Genomic DNA, 16818 nt, shown 5'->3' with positions numbered 1-16818 from the left:
GTTGGGTGCCCAGACTCCCCAACCTAGCAGGGGTGGAGATGGTGACGGTGATGGGAGTGAAGTCTCCTCCCCGCTCCAACCCCATTTATATATAATATTATTTATATTTTAATTTTTAAATAAATATTTTTTCAAAAACAAAATTTTGAAAGAAAATCCTTAATAGAGATTAGAGAACCCCGTCTCAATCAAGGATCGTGGAGGATGAACGCTAAATTTTTTCTCAACGAGGATCAAGGTCAGAATGGGAAATATGGCCCGACACCCATCCTGTTGCCATTCCTAGTGGTGCTAACCCAACTTCCATATTCATAACCTCCTCTAAAGCCATCCTGGTGGGAATAGGATGTGATTCAATTCTCCGCTATAACCCTTGAGAGAATTTACCAACTTGGCCACCATAGTTGATAAGAACAGATTGAGAAAAGAGAAGAAAAGGATAAATGTTCTTTCTTTTTTTTTATCATAAAGTCTAAAGATATCCACTCCAATCATGATTTTTAAAATCGGACCGGAAAAACTAGAAACCGAATTTCCCCCTAAAACCGTTGATTTTGATCAGCGAACCGTTGAACCAGACGATTAACTGTTCGAACGGTTTTGACTGTTATTTATTTTTTGAATTTTTTATTTTCTTGTCAGGACAGGCTGAGTATTTGGTTCAAACAGAACCGGACCCCTGATCGATTCAGTCACCGAGTCGGTTTTAAAAACCATGACTCCAATAAAGAGTAGAGGTATTAAGATAGTGCTGCTAATGGATCGGATCTGGTGTGAGTTAAGATAGACCCAAATCCAACCTGATAAAGTAAATGTGCAGAACCAGTACCAAACTTAACTCTGATGCATAAGACGCATTTATAATTGGTAGCTATATTTTCAATCTGTAGTTTGGTAATTTGAAAACAAACCAATCTATTTGTTAAATTGACAGTTTGACACTATCTGATATCATAGTATGACAATATTATACAAATATATTATGAAAAAATAACCCGGACATATAATGCAGATCCAAACCCTATGAGTTGGTTTGGTTCAGACCTGTCCGGTCTGCCCAACCCATTGACAGCCCTAAGCAGAGGCCAGTGGGGCTACCGTATATAATCCACTAGAGGCCAGTGGGGTTACCATACTAATCCACTCATTACCATAGTACTTTGTCCCCTCCAACTTCTCTGCTTTGGGGCTACAAGAAGCACAGAAGAGTCCGAGGACTACATAACTTTGCCACCTGGCCCACCTACAACAAGATCAAGATGTGATCTCTAGAAACAAAAGATCAAGACCAACCATTTATGGGTCCCACCGTGGAGATGAGTTGGGTCTCAAGTCAGCCTTAGATCATTATCAAATGACTGCTCCTATTGTACAAAATTGAAAGGCAGTTTGAAAGAATGTTGCTGAAACTGGAATATCCTACCATATTCCACATACTCAGAGGATTAAAACCCCCAGTCCCAGCCTGGGACAACTCGGGCAATCAAAGTGTCTTCAGGGAAAAAGAAATACAAAGCACCAGATTACTTTTATCCATTTAATGCATCCACTACTTTCTGAGCATTCCAGGACTTTTTTTCCACCGTCCAAATTTATACCTGTGACTGTGATCACTTACTCTGTGGGGTCCATTTCAAGTTGGGTTGGTTGTTGTTCTTTTGGACATCTGACGACTTGCTGGGTCCCATTCATTCATCTCCCTCTTCAATAAGGGCAGCGTCGTCCTCCCATCTTGGGACCCACCATTAAATCCTGAAATTACAATATTAACTAAATATTAACCGTTTGATCATCAAAATCATTCTAGAAGTTCCAATAGCAGTGTGATCTACTACACTGTCTAATAAAAGTAAAGCTGTTTTTTCTTTCTATGTAAAATATTTCTTTCGCAATATCCAATTTATTTCTTTGCTTTGGTATTATTGCAAAATCCAATCAACGATCAATTTTAGGCAATCTTTGGCCCATCAAATGATAGCTCTAGATCCTTTTCATATAGAGACGTGGCATCTCTACGCTTACATGCTTGTAATCAATCACTACCTTAACGAAAAGACAAAAAAAATAATAAAAAAAGATCAAATAGGACGTGGGCCGTGGGGTGATTTTTGTCATTTCCACCTTTAAATAATTTTAGACATTTTTCTTTAAATATTTCCTTCATCCAACGGAAAAAACTAACGTGAGTCGCAAGCGGGTGGCGCACAGTCTCCCACTCACTGTGGCCATGTGCCGGTAAGACTTCAGATATATCTACTATCTAGTTGCTTGCCAGCCGGCGTGGACGAAACAACATCACGGTTCTGATCTCTGTGCGACTAGGATTTGAACATTTGGAGAACTGAAGTCTGAAGGACATACCGCACCGCAGGTGGTTCAGTGCACCTACATGCGCATGTTAGTGTTATTTCTCTCTCAATAATTAACTCGTCTGCCCTGGTCAAACAGTTTACAACGCCGCTGGCCTTTCGTAAAGAGACGAGGTTTCACCCTCGTCCCTCCGTAATTTCGAATTCTATCAGGTGATGTTTGCCATCCATGATGATTTTTCTTCACTGATTATTCAATAATTGATGATTTTTAAAATTAGCGATTTTTAAAAAATTATAAAAAAATATTATTTGTTATCATTTTTGCCATATAAGCTGATTTTTGAAAAATGGATTTTAAATTTGTTTGGTGCTAATTTTTAAAAACTGATTATTTTTGTATTAGAATTATTATTTAATGTCATGTCGTCCTCAAAAAATCAAAATCAATTAAATTAAAAAATCATCATAAAAAATAAGAAAGATCATTTTAAGAGTTAATTTCAATAATCGATTTTGGCCGGTTTCCCAGAAATCGCCATAATCAACTAACCAAATAAGAAAGAAAAAGGGTATTCCGATTCTTCAAATTTTGATGTAATATTTTATGTGGCACCTATTTCCATTAAAAGGCTGTAAAGACCTAACATGCACCGGGGAGAGAACTCCACCCAAAAAATCCTCGTGGCGCACTTTAGCAAGCCGCTGGGCCCCTGCTCTGCGAGCATTTGATTTCGTTGTGATTGTCATTGCTCCTGGAACATGTTGGAGATGGAGCACGTTATTAGTAAAACAAAAAAGCCCCAGCGCAACCGCGCAAAATAACAACAGCGCGCGTCACGCTCAGCACGTGCTTTTTTTTTAACAAGATGAATGACAGTTGCATAATATACGTGAACCGATTCACCATTTTTACGTAGGCCTGACATAATCCAACTGTCAAAATAGAATCTATCCACCAGGAATAACTTGCTATCAGTGTTTCTTTCACTTGCCTTTTCCAATCCTCGTTATGCTGAAAATGTATGTCCCACTTTAAAGAAATCTATTGGTTCAATCAAACGGTGCGGATTGTTTTACTCCAAGGAATGAAGTGGATAATGTGGTAAGGTATCAATAGAAGTGAAATGGAAGAAATCTAAAACAAAGGAATGAGTTGGAAAGCCAACTAGGACTGTCGGCACTTCACGAAACAGGGCCATGATCCAATTCCATTAACGCTCTCCCCTCTCTTTGTCTCTCTCTCTCTCCTCTCTCTTTCTCTAGTCTCTGAGGACTGAGGAGAAAGAACAGAAGCGTCTTCAGATGTTCAATTTCTCTCTCTAACCGTGGTTAGCTATAAACTATAAAGTATAGACTGTGATCGCAGCTCTGGTCTCTTTCTCTCTCTTCCTCATAAATTAAGAAGAAATTAAATAAAGAGAAAAGAAAAAGGAGTGAGAGAGGATCAAAAGAGGAAAAGAGAGTGAGGGCAGAGAGAAGCCAAAAGAGAAATTTTGAATACTTTTTTTCCTTTTCCTGAGCAAGACATAGATTGAAGAAGCTGCGGAGGTGAAGGTGGTTCAGAGTTTCTGGTCGGATAAATTCGATCTCGATCGCTTTTCTGTTTATCGAGATTTGCCAAGAACTGTTGTTACTTATGGCATTTGTAGAGGTAACCAAGCGAGGATAGAAAAGGAATTAGAGAAATGTAGAGGAGTTGGAGAAGATTGGAAAGTTAGCTTTGGGATTGACGGAGGCTTGTTGGAGAAGCTTCAGAGATACTGAGGTTGGTAGATCGAGGGAGGTAGGGGTGTTTGGTTGTCTGCTGTTCCAACTGGAGAAATTTAGGGCTGGTGAACTGCATTGGAGTTCTGCAAGATCAAAGGACTAAGAGTGTTTTTGGTTCGTGAGAATGGTGAGGTTCAAGTACGAGTTGTCGAAGCGGAAGACTACTGTCTGGTGCGTTGAGTGGAGAATGGTGTAGTAGAATGCTTTGAAGTTGATTGAAAGATTTGGAAAGAGTTGCGGACGAGAGGAAAGCGAATTGCATCTGGCGTTTGACGTCTTCTTTTGATCCCTACGAATCAGAGTCATGGAATCGCGAATGGATCATTATGAGATCATGGAGCAGATTGGCCGGGGAGCTTTTGGAGCGGCCATTCTGGTCAATCACAAATTGGAGAGGAAAAAGTAAGCGATTCTGCTCTTGTATAACCTTTTTGATTCTTTATTATTCTGGTAATATTTGTAGCTTACGCTTCGTTTTGAGACTCGTTTGGATATTTCGAATTTCAGGTATGTATTGAAGAAGATCCGGCTTGCACGACAGACGGATCGCTGCAGGAGGTCCGCTCATCAAGAGGTAAGTTATATGAGTTGATCCCGATATGCTTGGTCTTTTACCTGGTTTTGGATCTTGTTGGGAGTCTTGCTGTCTTTTTCACATTTCTGGATAACTTGGAATGCAGATGGCTCTCATTGCACGAATCCAGCACCCTTACATTGTTGAATTCAAGGAAGCATGGGTGGAGAAAGTGGGAGTTATTCTTATTTTACCTGTTTTTCTTAACTTCCGTAGTTTCTGCTGTTTCGTTCCTGAATAAAGACAATAATGCAGGGTTGCTATGTTTGCATTGTCACTGGATACTGTGAAGGTGGAGACATGTGAGTAAACTATGGTGCTTAATTTTAGAGAGTTTTACTTCGTAAATTATATTCTGATTTCTGTTGCTTATTACCTTTTTACAGGGCGGAGTTGATGAAAAGAGCAAATGGGGCATTATTTCCAGAGGAGGTATGAAATTTTCCTAGCTGCCCCATTTACACTTTGATTAATCTTGCTTCAGTTTCCTATAGTTTCTTGATGATCTGTAATTTGTTCAGAAACTGTGCAAGTGGTTCACCCAATTACTATTGGCTGTTGAGTATCTGCATTCAAACTTTGTTCTACATCGAGATCTAAAGGTTTGTGCATGTTGTTGTGGTCAGTGAGTTTCATTTATTTTTCTAAGCACATGTACTTACTATCTTCAGCACATTGCCTTTGGCACTTAGCAGTGTTCTAACATCTTTCTCACCAAGGACCAAGATGTTCGTCTTGGTAAGTATATTTTGGTGACTTAAAGTAGAAATGGTGGTTTCCCAAATGTGATTGATTATTAGGTTTTGGCTCATAAATCTTGTGGTTTTGACCAGGGGATTTCGGACTTGCTAAAACTCTAAAAGCAGATGACCTGGCTTCTTCTGTATGTTCATTTCTGTACTTGTAATTCAAATTTTGCTTTCTTTCCATTTTCCAATTTTCTGTACTGTTTCTGGTATCCTTTTTAAGATCGTTTATTGAGGGTTTGGTATGCTCCAGGTTAATTCTTCTTTGGCTATGGGTGAGCTAGTGAAAGTCCTTGCACTTAGATTCATTCCCTAGAGTAATTTAGCAATCTGTTCTGTAGGTTGAAATTCAATATACAACACAAACCATCATAATTGTTTAAGCACTAGGTAGTCTGAAGGTTGTATGGCCTCATTATTGCATGAATCTTAGCGTTATCATTATTTGTTTCCATGAATTTGTAACTATTAAAAAGGGGGGAAAAAATTCTATCTTTGGTTTGGTTGCATATCATGATACATAAAGACCAAGGACTAGATTTTCTTACCAAAAAGGACCAAAGAATATTGAACAAAGCTTTATTAGTATGGTAACTACATTTGGCTATTTTAATTTGTTAGTGGTTTTCCAGGCTGCTGTTGTGGAAATAGGTGATAATTTTCATGCTTTTAGTCTGCTATCTTTGCTGTTTGCTCATGTTAAACCATTTTCTTCATTTCTCCTTCTTTTAGAGAGATAAATGGATATAAACTTTGAGCATTTCTTGGGAGTTGATTATTGGTTTTATACCATGTTGTGCTCAGGTAGTTGGGACTCCTAATTACATGTGTCCGGAACTGCTTGCTGATATCCCTTACGGCTTCAAATCTGATATCTGGTCATTAGGTACGAATCTCTTGATTAATATCTGTGATATATTGGAACATGGTATTAGCATTTGGCTTTAGTATATTTACTTTTGGTCATGATTTGACAGGGTGCTGTATGTATGAGATGGCTGCCCACCGCCCCGCATTTAAAGCTTTTGTAAGATTTCTTCCACACTGTCTCAAGTAGTTGGCATATTTGGAAAGGAATACAAACAGTTCTTGGTGACTGAGGCTTGCTTAATTAGAATAGGTTATGATGCCTCTCAAGATAGTCCATATAATCATTTATGCTGTGTTTGGTTTAAAAGAAAAAAGGAATGGAAGCCTCTTCCTTAATTGACTTAATTTCCCTTCCTTTTCTTTCAAACCAAACACAGCCTTAGTCTCTCTCTCTCTCTCTCTCTCTCTCTCTCTCTCTCTATCAATAACTGAAATTCATTAGTTCATTGATAAATCATAAACAGAGACACAAATAAGGAGGAGATAAACTCTCTTAACTCCCCCGAAAGAAGCAAGAAAGTGGATTACAATATAGCCCAGAAATTAGTGTTTCTTCCCACTCCTTGCTTAGCTAAAGCATCAGCCATGCAGTTGGCATCCCTCTCCACCCAATTCAGCTTGATATCCATTCCTTGTGCCAAATGTCTAAATTTCCTTTTTTCATTGATGTAACCCCACCATCCCCTCTCCTCTTTTTGAAGCCAGCCAATAACCGGCTTAGAATCCCCTTCAATTAGCACCTTTGAAAGGTTAAGCTCTTTGGCTTTCTTAGCTCCTTCCAACATATCAAGGATTTCTGCCCTTAATGAGTCCCCCCAATGGGAGCAGAGAAAAGAGCCACAATATCGCCATCCTCATCCCTGAAAACACCTCCAATACTTGAGGGCCCAAGGTTTCCTACACTGCTACCATAAAAAATTCAGCTTGATGAATCCATTAGTAGGGAGAGACCAATTAGGCACAACTTTTTTTGATGAATCCATTAGTAGGGGGAGACCAATTAGGCACAACTTTTTTTGATGAATCAATTAGGCACAACTAACTCCTTTAAAGGCTCAAAATCAGCCACTTCTCTCCACTTCCTTCTCAAATCAACTTATCAACCACTGGAATTCCATCTAAAAGCTTTAAAGTTTTCACTCAATGGATCACCCTAACTGTAATGAGTTCAGTTAGGGCATCCATACTTCTTTCTTTGCCTTCAAACAGCCTTTGATTTCTCTCTTCCTAGACAGTCCAGCAAACTGCAGCCCTTAAACATCTCCATTAAGTTTTTTTTCCCTCTTATTTTGCCAACTAACAAAGGTAGGGTCAAACAGTCTTTGAACATTAGGTGGGGGGATTCCACCTCCACCCAAACAAGGGAAAAGACCATTCCCAAATTGATAGTGTAAAGGGACAAGAGATTAATAAGTGATGACTGGACTCCCCATTAGCCTTACAAAAGACACACCAATGAGGGGAGTGGGACAAGCAACAATTAGGTTTTTTTTCCTTTGTAGAAGCTCACAAGTATTAATTCTAGAAGCCCCCAATCTTATGTTGAACATGCTTACCCCAAACCTCATTCACCGGAAAAGGTTGGCCCCCATTATCAACTGGATTCAATAAGGATAGGAAGAAATAGGAACAAGTGAAGGTGCCCAAAGGGGAAAGAGTCCAGACCCGACAATCATTACAAGAGGGATCTAAATAAACACCCTCAAGGTTTTGAACCAAGTCCAATGCTCTACTAACCTCACAGTTATGAAGGCCTCTTCTAAGGCCAAACCCACTCAAACCGAAGGTGGAAAAGGAAGGAGACACAAAGGAAGTAATAGGTTCATCCTTTTGCTTAAAGATTGCATAAATGGAAGGGAATAACTCTTTAAGGGAGGAATTATCCAACCAACATGCTCCCAAAATTTAACAGAATTATCGGAGCCAGGGTTATACCTGATATGGTTAAGAATAAAGGCAAGATAGCATGGATACACTTCCAAGGAGAGGCTCTTGCAGCCCTAGCCAGCACACCAGCATCCCAGCCATCAGCCGCAAGACCATGAATACTGACAATCACCTTCACCCATAGCTTATCATTCTCAATAGGCAATCTCCACAACCACTTGGCCAACAAATCCCTATTTCTTTCCTAAATATTCCCCAAACCTCTTACTTCTTTTGACTTTTTCCCAACAAACTCTATGATCTTTCTTCTCTTCCCCTTGCTCCCACAGAAAGTCCCTCATCAACTTCTCAAGATTTCTGCTAACTGCACCAAGAATTCTGAAGACAAACATGAAATAAATCCGCAAATTAGCAAGAGTGGACTTAATGAGGGTGATCCTAGCCCCCAAAGATAAATAGCTCTTCTTCCAAGAGGCCAATCTCTTGGTTAATTTCTCTACCACAGGGTTCCGGAAGTTACAGCCGTTTGCATTATCCCCCAAGGGCAAGCCTAAATAATTCATAAGGAAGATGATTCACCTTACACCCCAACAAATCAGCCCATTCAGACATTTGTAATTCCTCCATGTTCAATCCTGCAAGACAACTTTTATCCCAATTCACTTTCAAATTCAACATTCTCTCAAACAAGAAACTATCCACTTTAGACTCAGTTAAGAACAGCCTTATAGGTCTGTTATATTCTAGGTTTAGTGTATACTGAGTTTTTCATGGTGTCCAGCTTATCTCTTTTTTGCAAGATGGACCTTTCTTTGGGAGATTACTCAGGTTTTTTCTATATTCCCAACGTGCAGGCTTCATTGGCTTTCATTGTTAATACAATTCGGTACTTTTTTATCAATGAATAAATATTTTATTAATCCAGTAAATAAGAGTTAAAGGCAACCCAAGGAAAGGCACGAGATGCGACCTTTCCTTTAAGATTGATTACAGCATTACAAGATCAGATGAACATGATTACAAGGTAGCCCAAAATAAAGAGTCCTGAGAAACCCCCTGGATTCTAACTGTCATATTTCTTGTTAGCCATTTAACTTTTTTAAGGAGGTCTCTATAGCCCCAAATCACAGAGTTCGGATTCAGCAGCCATCCCACCACCACCTGAGAGTCCCCTTCAATAAGCAAGTTCTCTATCCCTAATTGGTTTACGAGCTGGATACCTTGTACCGCAGCAAGCAATTCAGCCCTCATAGAGTCTCCCAGACCCACAGGCCCTGAATATAAGGATACGATAATACTGTCTTTATTTCTCAGAACTCCTCCTATACCTGAGGGTCCAGGGTTACCTCTGCTACTCCCATCAAAATTCAGCTTAACAAACTCCTCCCCAGGTGGCTTCGATTGTACCAAAAGTCTGTTTTTCCTGGTAGTAGTATTAGCTACTGCTAACCAGTTCGTCCACAGGTCATCAAAGGATTAACTATCAAACAGGTTTAATGTTTTAAACCACTGAATTTCCCTTGTCAAAACACAGTCCTTAACTTTTGACACGCTCCTTTCCTTTTCAGAAAAATAATTCTGGTGTTTCTTTCTTCCCAGACAGTCCACAAGATTGCTACTCTAATACCCTTCCACATAATTTTTTTTTTGATAAATTACCCTTCCACATAATTCTCCCTCTCTTTGTGTGCCACTCAAAAGTAGACAGACTGAACAACAAACTAATATCATATGGCAGGTTCCACCTACTCACTAATAGCCCAAAAATCCAATTCCATAGTGCTGTAACAAAGGAACAAGAGATCAGTAAGTAGTAACAGTCCTCACTTTGAGCTTTACAAAGGACACACCAATTCGGGGATAAGCACCAATTTGGTCTCTTCCTTTGCAGGTTTTCAAAGGTATTAATCTTACCATAATAGACTTCCCAACATAAAACATCAATCTTTGGGGGAAAGGGTCTAATCCAAACTTCTTTAACTGGGAAAGCCAAGGGTGCAAAAGAAGAGCAAAGGGATTTGAAAAAGGAGGAGCAAGTAAAACGGCCTCTCAGGTTAGGGGTCCAAATTCTTAAATCAGAATTGGGAGGATCCAAACAAGTGGACTCGAGTGATGACAATAGTTCTAAAACACAAGCACATTTATCATCATTTAACCCTCTTCGAAAACTAAAATCCCAATTCAATGCCAAAGGAGAAACCAAGGAAGAGGTAAACTTGGAAATCGGCTCTTTCTTGTAACGGGACAGAGAGTAAAGAGATGGAAAAAGGCCTTTAACGGGTTGGTTTCCCATCCAAAGGTCTTCCCAAAAAAGAACGTTATTTCTGGAGTAGACATCATACTTGACCAGATTGAGAAAATGGGGAAGGATCTCATGTATAGCCTTCTTCGAATAGCCATGAATACTAGTTACCACTAGAGGTGTAAAACGGGCCCACGCAAAGTGCGGGCCGTGCTGCCCTCCTAGGGATAATTTGGGGGGCCAGCCCGACACAGCCCACGGCTTAAGCTTATGCGGGCCTGTGCCGTGCCGCGGGGCTGGGCCACAAGTCGGGCCTTGGCTATGAGCCAAATCGTGCTAGATTGGTTTTTTTTTGACATTTTTTATTTTATTTCTTTGCTAAGTAAAACTAAAATATTTAACTTTGAGAACTATTTGAAAAAATAAGAAATCTAACAAAGAAATAAAAAAAATACTTAACCAAATAAGAAGTCAAAGAGACAAAGACTCAAAGTGAATAACAAATTGGAAGAAAAATAGGAATTTTATTTCTTTTAAATTTGAACGATACAAAGCATACAATGGTTGAATGAATGAAATATGAAAATTGGAAAATGGAATAAATTAATAAAATATAAAAAATACAATATAGTTACAAATTGAAAATAAAAAATTACGTTATTAAAAAATCAAATGAATTAAATAAAATTAAAACAAAATTTACAATAATTTGAAAAAATGCTATACAACTATTGAGTATACAAAAAATATTGACTTCATCATTTTCTCCTATTGTTCACGAATTTGATCATTGTAGGAATTGAAAATGGTGGAGGATAGGGCTATTTATAGGATGCCCTAAAAACTAGTTGTTTTTTTTGGGAGGGGTATTTTGGTCATTATAAAGTTATTTATCACTTTACCCAAAATGTCCCCAAACTAGTTCTTATATAGCTGTTGGGGGGCATTTGTGTCATTCTTTCTCCCCCCAAAACCAAAATACATAAATACCCCCCTACATAGTTGTTTATAGTTGTTGGGGGTATTTCTGTAAAAAAACCTATATAGCTACTAGCCCACGGGTCATTCCGTGCCAACTAGTGATGGGTCGTGCCGCGGACTGGGCCGTGGGCGGCACAGCACACACAGTCGTACCAGCTTGTGGACCTGGAACCCCAGGCCCAGCACGGCCCAAACCATCGTATCGGGCCAGGGGTGGCATAGCCCGATTTACACCTCTAGTCACCACCTTGTGCCATAGCCTCCCTCTTTCTCCAAAGGCCATCTCCATAACCACTTCGCTAGTAGAGCTTCATTCTTAAGAACTAAGTTACCTAGTCCTAGTCCCCCTTCTTCCTTGCTTCTGCTAACTATCTCCCACCTAATCAAATGGTCTTTCTTCACTTCCCCTGGCTCCCACAAAAAATCCACCATCACTTTTTCTAGCTTCTTAGCTTCCCTTGAGGGTATCCTAAATACTGATAGAAAATAAATTGGCAGACTAGCAAGTGTAGCCCTAATCAAGGTCACTCTACCCCCTACGAAAATGTAACTCTTCTTCTAGGACGCCAACCTCTTTTCAAACTTCTCCACAATTGGATACCAAAATCGACTTTCTTTGGGGTTAGCTCCTAGTGGAAGCCCCAAGTAGGTCAAAGGCCAATGGGACATAGAACATCCGAAGCAACCTGCAATAGCCTCTATCTCCCCATCCTCCAAATTGATTCCCACCACGCAGCTTTTATCAAGGTTGATTGACAAGTTGGAGGTAAACTCAAAGGATTTAATAAGAGTTTTCAGATTCCTCACTCTCCTTAGGTCTCTCCCCTCACAGAAAATAATAATATCATCTGCAAACTGAAGGTGGGTCATCATGACATAATTTCTACCTATCCTCCAACCGCTTATTAGCTCCTCCCTGTCTGCTTTAGAAATCATTCTGCTAAACACATCTGCCACAATAGGTCGCATCATTTTCCACCCATTCTATGTATCCACACCTTTGGATGCCATTATGATACGCCTCATATTGGGTGTATCGTGTCAGTATTTTAAACTTTGGATTTGTATGATATGCTCCTTTCAAGAATCAAGATTAATCCTTTGTTCAAAGACCCAGAAAGAACTACATTCAACCAGACTCAACAAATCCTTATCCAGAGTCCTAGGGTCTCTCATCGCCACCTCAACTCTCTGTCCTTTTCAGTGTTCCCAAAACTTGCTAGGAACCTTTATTGGCCTTTTCACCAAATTGGTTATGTCTTTCACTTGAAGAGATAGGAAACAGTGAAACACCTGCTCAGACAAGTGTTTGAGTTATCAAAGTGATTTGAGTGGTCTTCAAACCCCTTTCTCTTCTATGTAGTTTTTCTCTTGCTTCAAATTTGAAAGTTCAAGTAGAAGCTAAGGCTTCCAAGTTCAATCTCAGGTTTTTTTAGTCTTTGGTGATTTTTGGTATCACATGCAAAACAACCCCTCCCCAATCCCCACAAATAGAAAAGGAAAAGAAAAAAATGCTACATCCTCATAGATGACAATAATCAAATTCAGGGAAGATGCTTATATTTGTGAAGCATGGAAACACATTTTTATGTTGCAACCAAGGTTCGCAAATTCGATATCGATAGAAACCTTGCCATTAGGAAAACTTGCAACCCATTTTAATTGATGGATTTTTATATCATTCACTATTCTAAAATTTTCTTTTCTTCTTCAAGTTCTTGATCCAAGGGTATATTTCTCTTTTGCTAATTAATTACTTTTTTTTATGCTCAAGTGTGCATCATACAATTCCTTGGTTTTGCTGTAATTTCTATTGGAGCTTTTAGTTACATGGGATCTGTGCATCGGGTTTCAGGATATGGCAGGATTAATAAGCAAGATAAACCGTTCATCCATTGGCCCTTTGCCAGCATGCTATTCCTCTTCCTTGTAAGTCCTTAATTTGTTCTTCTTCTGTTATGTTTTGTCCTTGAGGTTTGTATTTCATATGTAATAGATGATTCCACCATTTCATTTCTAGAAACTATCACCAAAATCTGTAAAATGTAATTTCAAACAGGAAGACACTTATCAAGAGCATGCTGAGGAAGAACCCAGAGCATCGTCCAAGCGTAAGCATCTCTTTTTTCCCTTGGCCAACTTTTGTGGTTCTTTTTCATCACAACTCCATCTAATAGTCTACACTGAACCTTGATCAGGCATCTGAGATGCTAAGGCATCCTTATTTGCAACCATATGTTGATCAATACCGTGCATCTTCCAGTCCCCCTACAGCCTATTCCCCAGAGAAACCAATCTCTACTGCATGCCATGCTCAGAAAAATATGGCTGAAAGCCAAAATAGTAACAGTTCTAGCAGTGATAAAGAAAGTTTGGTTTCAAGTGAAAGAAACAATTCAGCATTGGTGTTCAACTGTGACCACAAAGCCACTGACACAGATGTTGTTTCAACTGATGATGGAGTGGATAGTGAGCAGCCCTTCATAAGTGATGAACATGGAATTGGTAGATCCACTGTCAAAGTGGATGAACAAGAGGTGGTGAACCCCCCTCATGTCGAACAACAACCCAAGGTTGAAGCAAAACAACCAAAAACAATTAGGAACTTATTTATGGCTTTGAAAGAAGAGGGAAAAGCCCGAGAAAATAGTTCACCAATGAGAGGCAATCGTGCAAAGGCTGGAGCTGTAACTACCCAAAAAGTTAACATAGAAGCATCACCTAAAGTCCCCAAACCCAATGCAATTCCTCCTGGTTCTAAATCCAATGTGGATACACCTGGTGTTACAGCAAAGGCAAACAGTGATTCTGTGAAACGGGTCCAAGGATCACATCTTTTGAAGCATCAGGTAAAAATATTTTATTTTCTTCTTTTCATTTTCTTTATTAATGTTATTGAAATGACATCATTTATTGTCTTATGTTTTTCAGTTTCCTTTGTTTGACTCCTCTCCAAAAACTAAAGCCAAGTATGATGGAGCTTCATCTCCTGGTCTTGTAAAACAAGTTCTAGATGATGGACTTCCAGCCAAGCCCAGGCAACGTCCTCCTATTCTGGCTAGACGATCTTCCTTTTCAGGACCTTTGAGGCCTTCAAGCCCTGTGAATAATGGCTTGAAGCCAGGACCAAGTGATATGACCCAAGAGCCTGAAAGGATTTCTGATTTGCCCAATGTCATCAAGCATGCCCTGACACCAATTGCACAGGAATCTGAAAAAACTCCAGTAAGAGATTCCAAAGGACTACAGACAGATGGTGCCAATTCCAAAGGACTACAGACAGACAGTGCCAATTCTAAAGGACTACAGACAGATAGTGCCAATTCTAAGGGATTACCATCAGATGGTGCCAATTCTAAAGGACTACAGACAGACAATGCCAATTCTAAAGGATTACAGACAGATGGTGCCAATTCTAAAGGACTACAGACAGACATCGCCAATTCTAGAGGACTACAGACAGATAGCAAAAATTCCATAGGACTACAGACAGATAGCATCAATTATAGAGGACTACAGCAGACAGATACAGACAGTAACAATTCCAGAGGACTACAGACAGATAGCACCATTTTGGTACCATCGTCAAAGTCAACTCAGTTTCTTGAGCTTTGTGAAGAGCTAGCAGCCCCTTTACCAAACTTCAAGGGGCAAAGCAACTCTTGTTCACCGAATATGATACTCCATGAGAGATACAGTCATACTGAAATTTCACAGGGACATGATTACACTGAAACTTCAAAGGGCAAAGCAATTCCTACTACTTGCTTGGTTGCTCCATGTCTACATACTGCTAGGCCAGAAAACCTATCTGTGGAAAGTAAAGGACATGATTATAGACCTGTATCATGCTCGGTCAAGACATCTGAGGCGAATTTGGATCATCAGAAGAATACTACCAGTAATGACAAAATGAGTGGTAGTGCTGGTCCACAGCCATGTTTCCCAAACTCTGAGCATGAGTATGCCTGTAAGGATGAAATCTCCATAAGCAAGCCTAGCAATAGAGACAATGCAATACCACAATCCAAGCTTATTTCTACACCTAGCGATGATGACAAGTTTACTGTGACAGAACTCCTTTCATCCGTGGCTGACACTACACCAATTTCAGCAACCCAAAACAATTTGCAACCTGAGAAGATTCCAGTACTGCCAAGTCCAGCAGTTGAGAAGCCAAATGCAGCCCAGGCCCATTTAAAACCAGCCTTTGATGATGTCATCCATGTCATAAGGCACAGCAGCTTCCGAGTAGGGAGTGAGCAGCCTGTGATGGAAACCGTGGAGATGGGGGTTCAAAATATGGATGTGGGCAAGTTACTAAATGTAGTAAGGGAAGAGGTGGAGATGAGGAGCACAACACCACCAGTTACTCTGAAATCACCAGGTTGCTTGGAAGCAGTTACTGTGAAATCAAGTATTTCGGGCAGTCCAGGCAACAATATGGATGTAGGCAAGTTACTAAATGTAGTAAGGGAGGAGGTGGAGATGAGAAGCACAACACCACCGGTTACTCTGAAGTCACCAGGTTGCTTGGAAGCAGTTACTGTGAAATCAAGTATTTCGGGCAGTCCAGGCAACAAAGAAGTAGATGCCAGGAACCCTACCCGACCTATTCCAAAACCTGACTTTTCTGAACTAACAAATTCCTCTTCAGAGGTTACCACTACTGGTGTGAAGGAAGAGGACACTCCAGCGAAAGAAACTTTGAATGTAAAGTCGTTTAGGCAGAGAGCAGAGGCACTTGAAGGGTTGCTGGAACTGTCTGCGGAGTTGCTACAACAAAATAGGCTTGAAGAACTTGCCGTTGTCTTGAAGCCTTTTGGGAAGGATAAGGTCTCTCCACGAGAGACAGCAATCTGGTTGGCAAAGAGTCTCAAAGGGATGATGATAGAGGACTCTGGACGGCTTGTGTGATGTCTCAGATATCATCTGTATGTTATTTCAGTTTCTTGCCAGTTCTCTTCTTCTGTTACCTTTTGGCATTCACCTATTCAAATTCCATTTGAATTACAAGCAGAACAGGCCTACCTCTGCCTTATCCAGTTTTTCTTTCCCCATCTCTTGTATTCTTTCAATGGCAGAATCTGTTGTATATATAGTGAGTATAGCAATTAAATAAATATGAATTTTTGGTTAAATGGATGAATATATATTGTTGCATACAAATGGATGTACAGAATGATCAGTCATGAAGATGCAAGTATCTTCTGTTTGGTGGATTCAAGGCCAGAATGGTTGTAGGAAGACGGAAGATTGACTGAAGAAGGGGTTAGAATAGAGCCATAGTGGCGTATTTTGGTATTTGGTTATTTATTTATTCTTTTGATAAGAAAAAGCGAAATTGATTAGATTTACAGAGGGTGGTTTGGTACAAAGTCATCGAATACAAATGCCGTTGAAGGGTGGTAGCCAGCGATGATGTTTTCCAAATGCCAA

General features: G+C 39.8%; 1 protein-coding gene across 1 annotated transcript; it reads left to right on the top strand.

Moving 5' to 3' along the window:
- The first annotated feature begins 3529 nt into the window (after positions 1-3529).
- Positions 3530-16520, top strand: LOC104590058 (serine/threonine-protein kinase Nek5-like). Its single transcript, XM_010248578.3, has 14 exons — positions 3530-4481; positions 4587-4653; positions 4760-4825; positions 4909-4955; positions 5040-5085; positions 5175-5255; positions 5349-5391; positions 5487-5536; positions 6204-6285; positions 6377-6426; positions 13235-13308; positions 13439-13490; positions 13578-14228; positions 14311-16520. The coding sequence occupies exons 1-14, from the start codon at positions 4384-4386 to the stop codon at positions 16294-16296; spliced, it is 3393 nt and encodes a 1130-aa protein (XP_010246880.1). The 5' UTR covers positions 3530-4383; the 3' UTR covers positions 16297-16520.
- The last annotated feature ends 298 nt before the right edge of the window (positions 16521-16818 follow it).

The sequence above is a fragment of the Nelumbo nucifera genome, chromosome 6 (genome assembly GCF_055504915.1).
Source record: "Nelumbo nucifera cultivar China Antique chromosome 6, China Antique-T2T, whole genome shotgun sequence".
NCBI lineage: Eukaryota > Viridiplantae > Streptophyta > Magnoliopsida > Proteales > Nelumbonaceae > Nelumbo > Nelumbo nucifera.
The sequence above is the reverse complement of the archived record's forward strand: the minus strand, read 5'-3'. Positions and strand labels throughout refer to the sequence as shown.

Bases quoted from the DNA above. Each gene is read 5' to 3' on its own strand.
- LOC104590058 (XM_010248578.3), top strand. From the start codon at position 4,384: ATGGAATCGCGAATGGATCATTATGAGATCATGGAGCAGATTGGCCGG. The intron at 4,654-4,759 runs GTAAGTTATATG...CTTGGAATGCAG, and splicing joins GGAGGTCCGCTCATCAAGAG to ATGGCTCTCATTGCACGAAT. The intron at 5,086-5,174 runs GTATGAAATTTT...TAATTTGTTCAG, and splicing joins GGGCATTATTTCCAGAGGAG to AAACTGTGCAAGTGGTTCAC.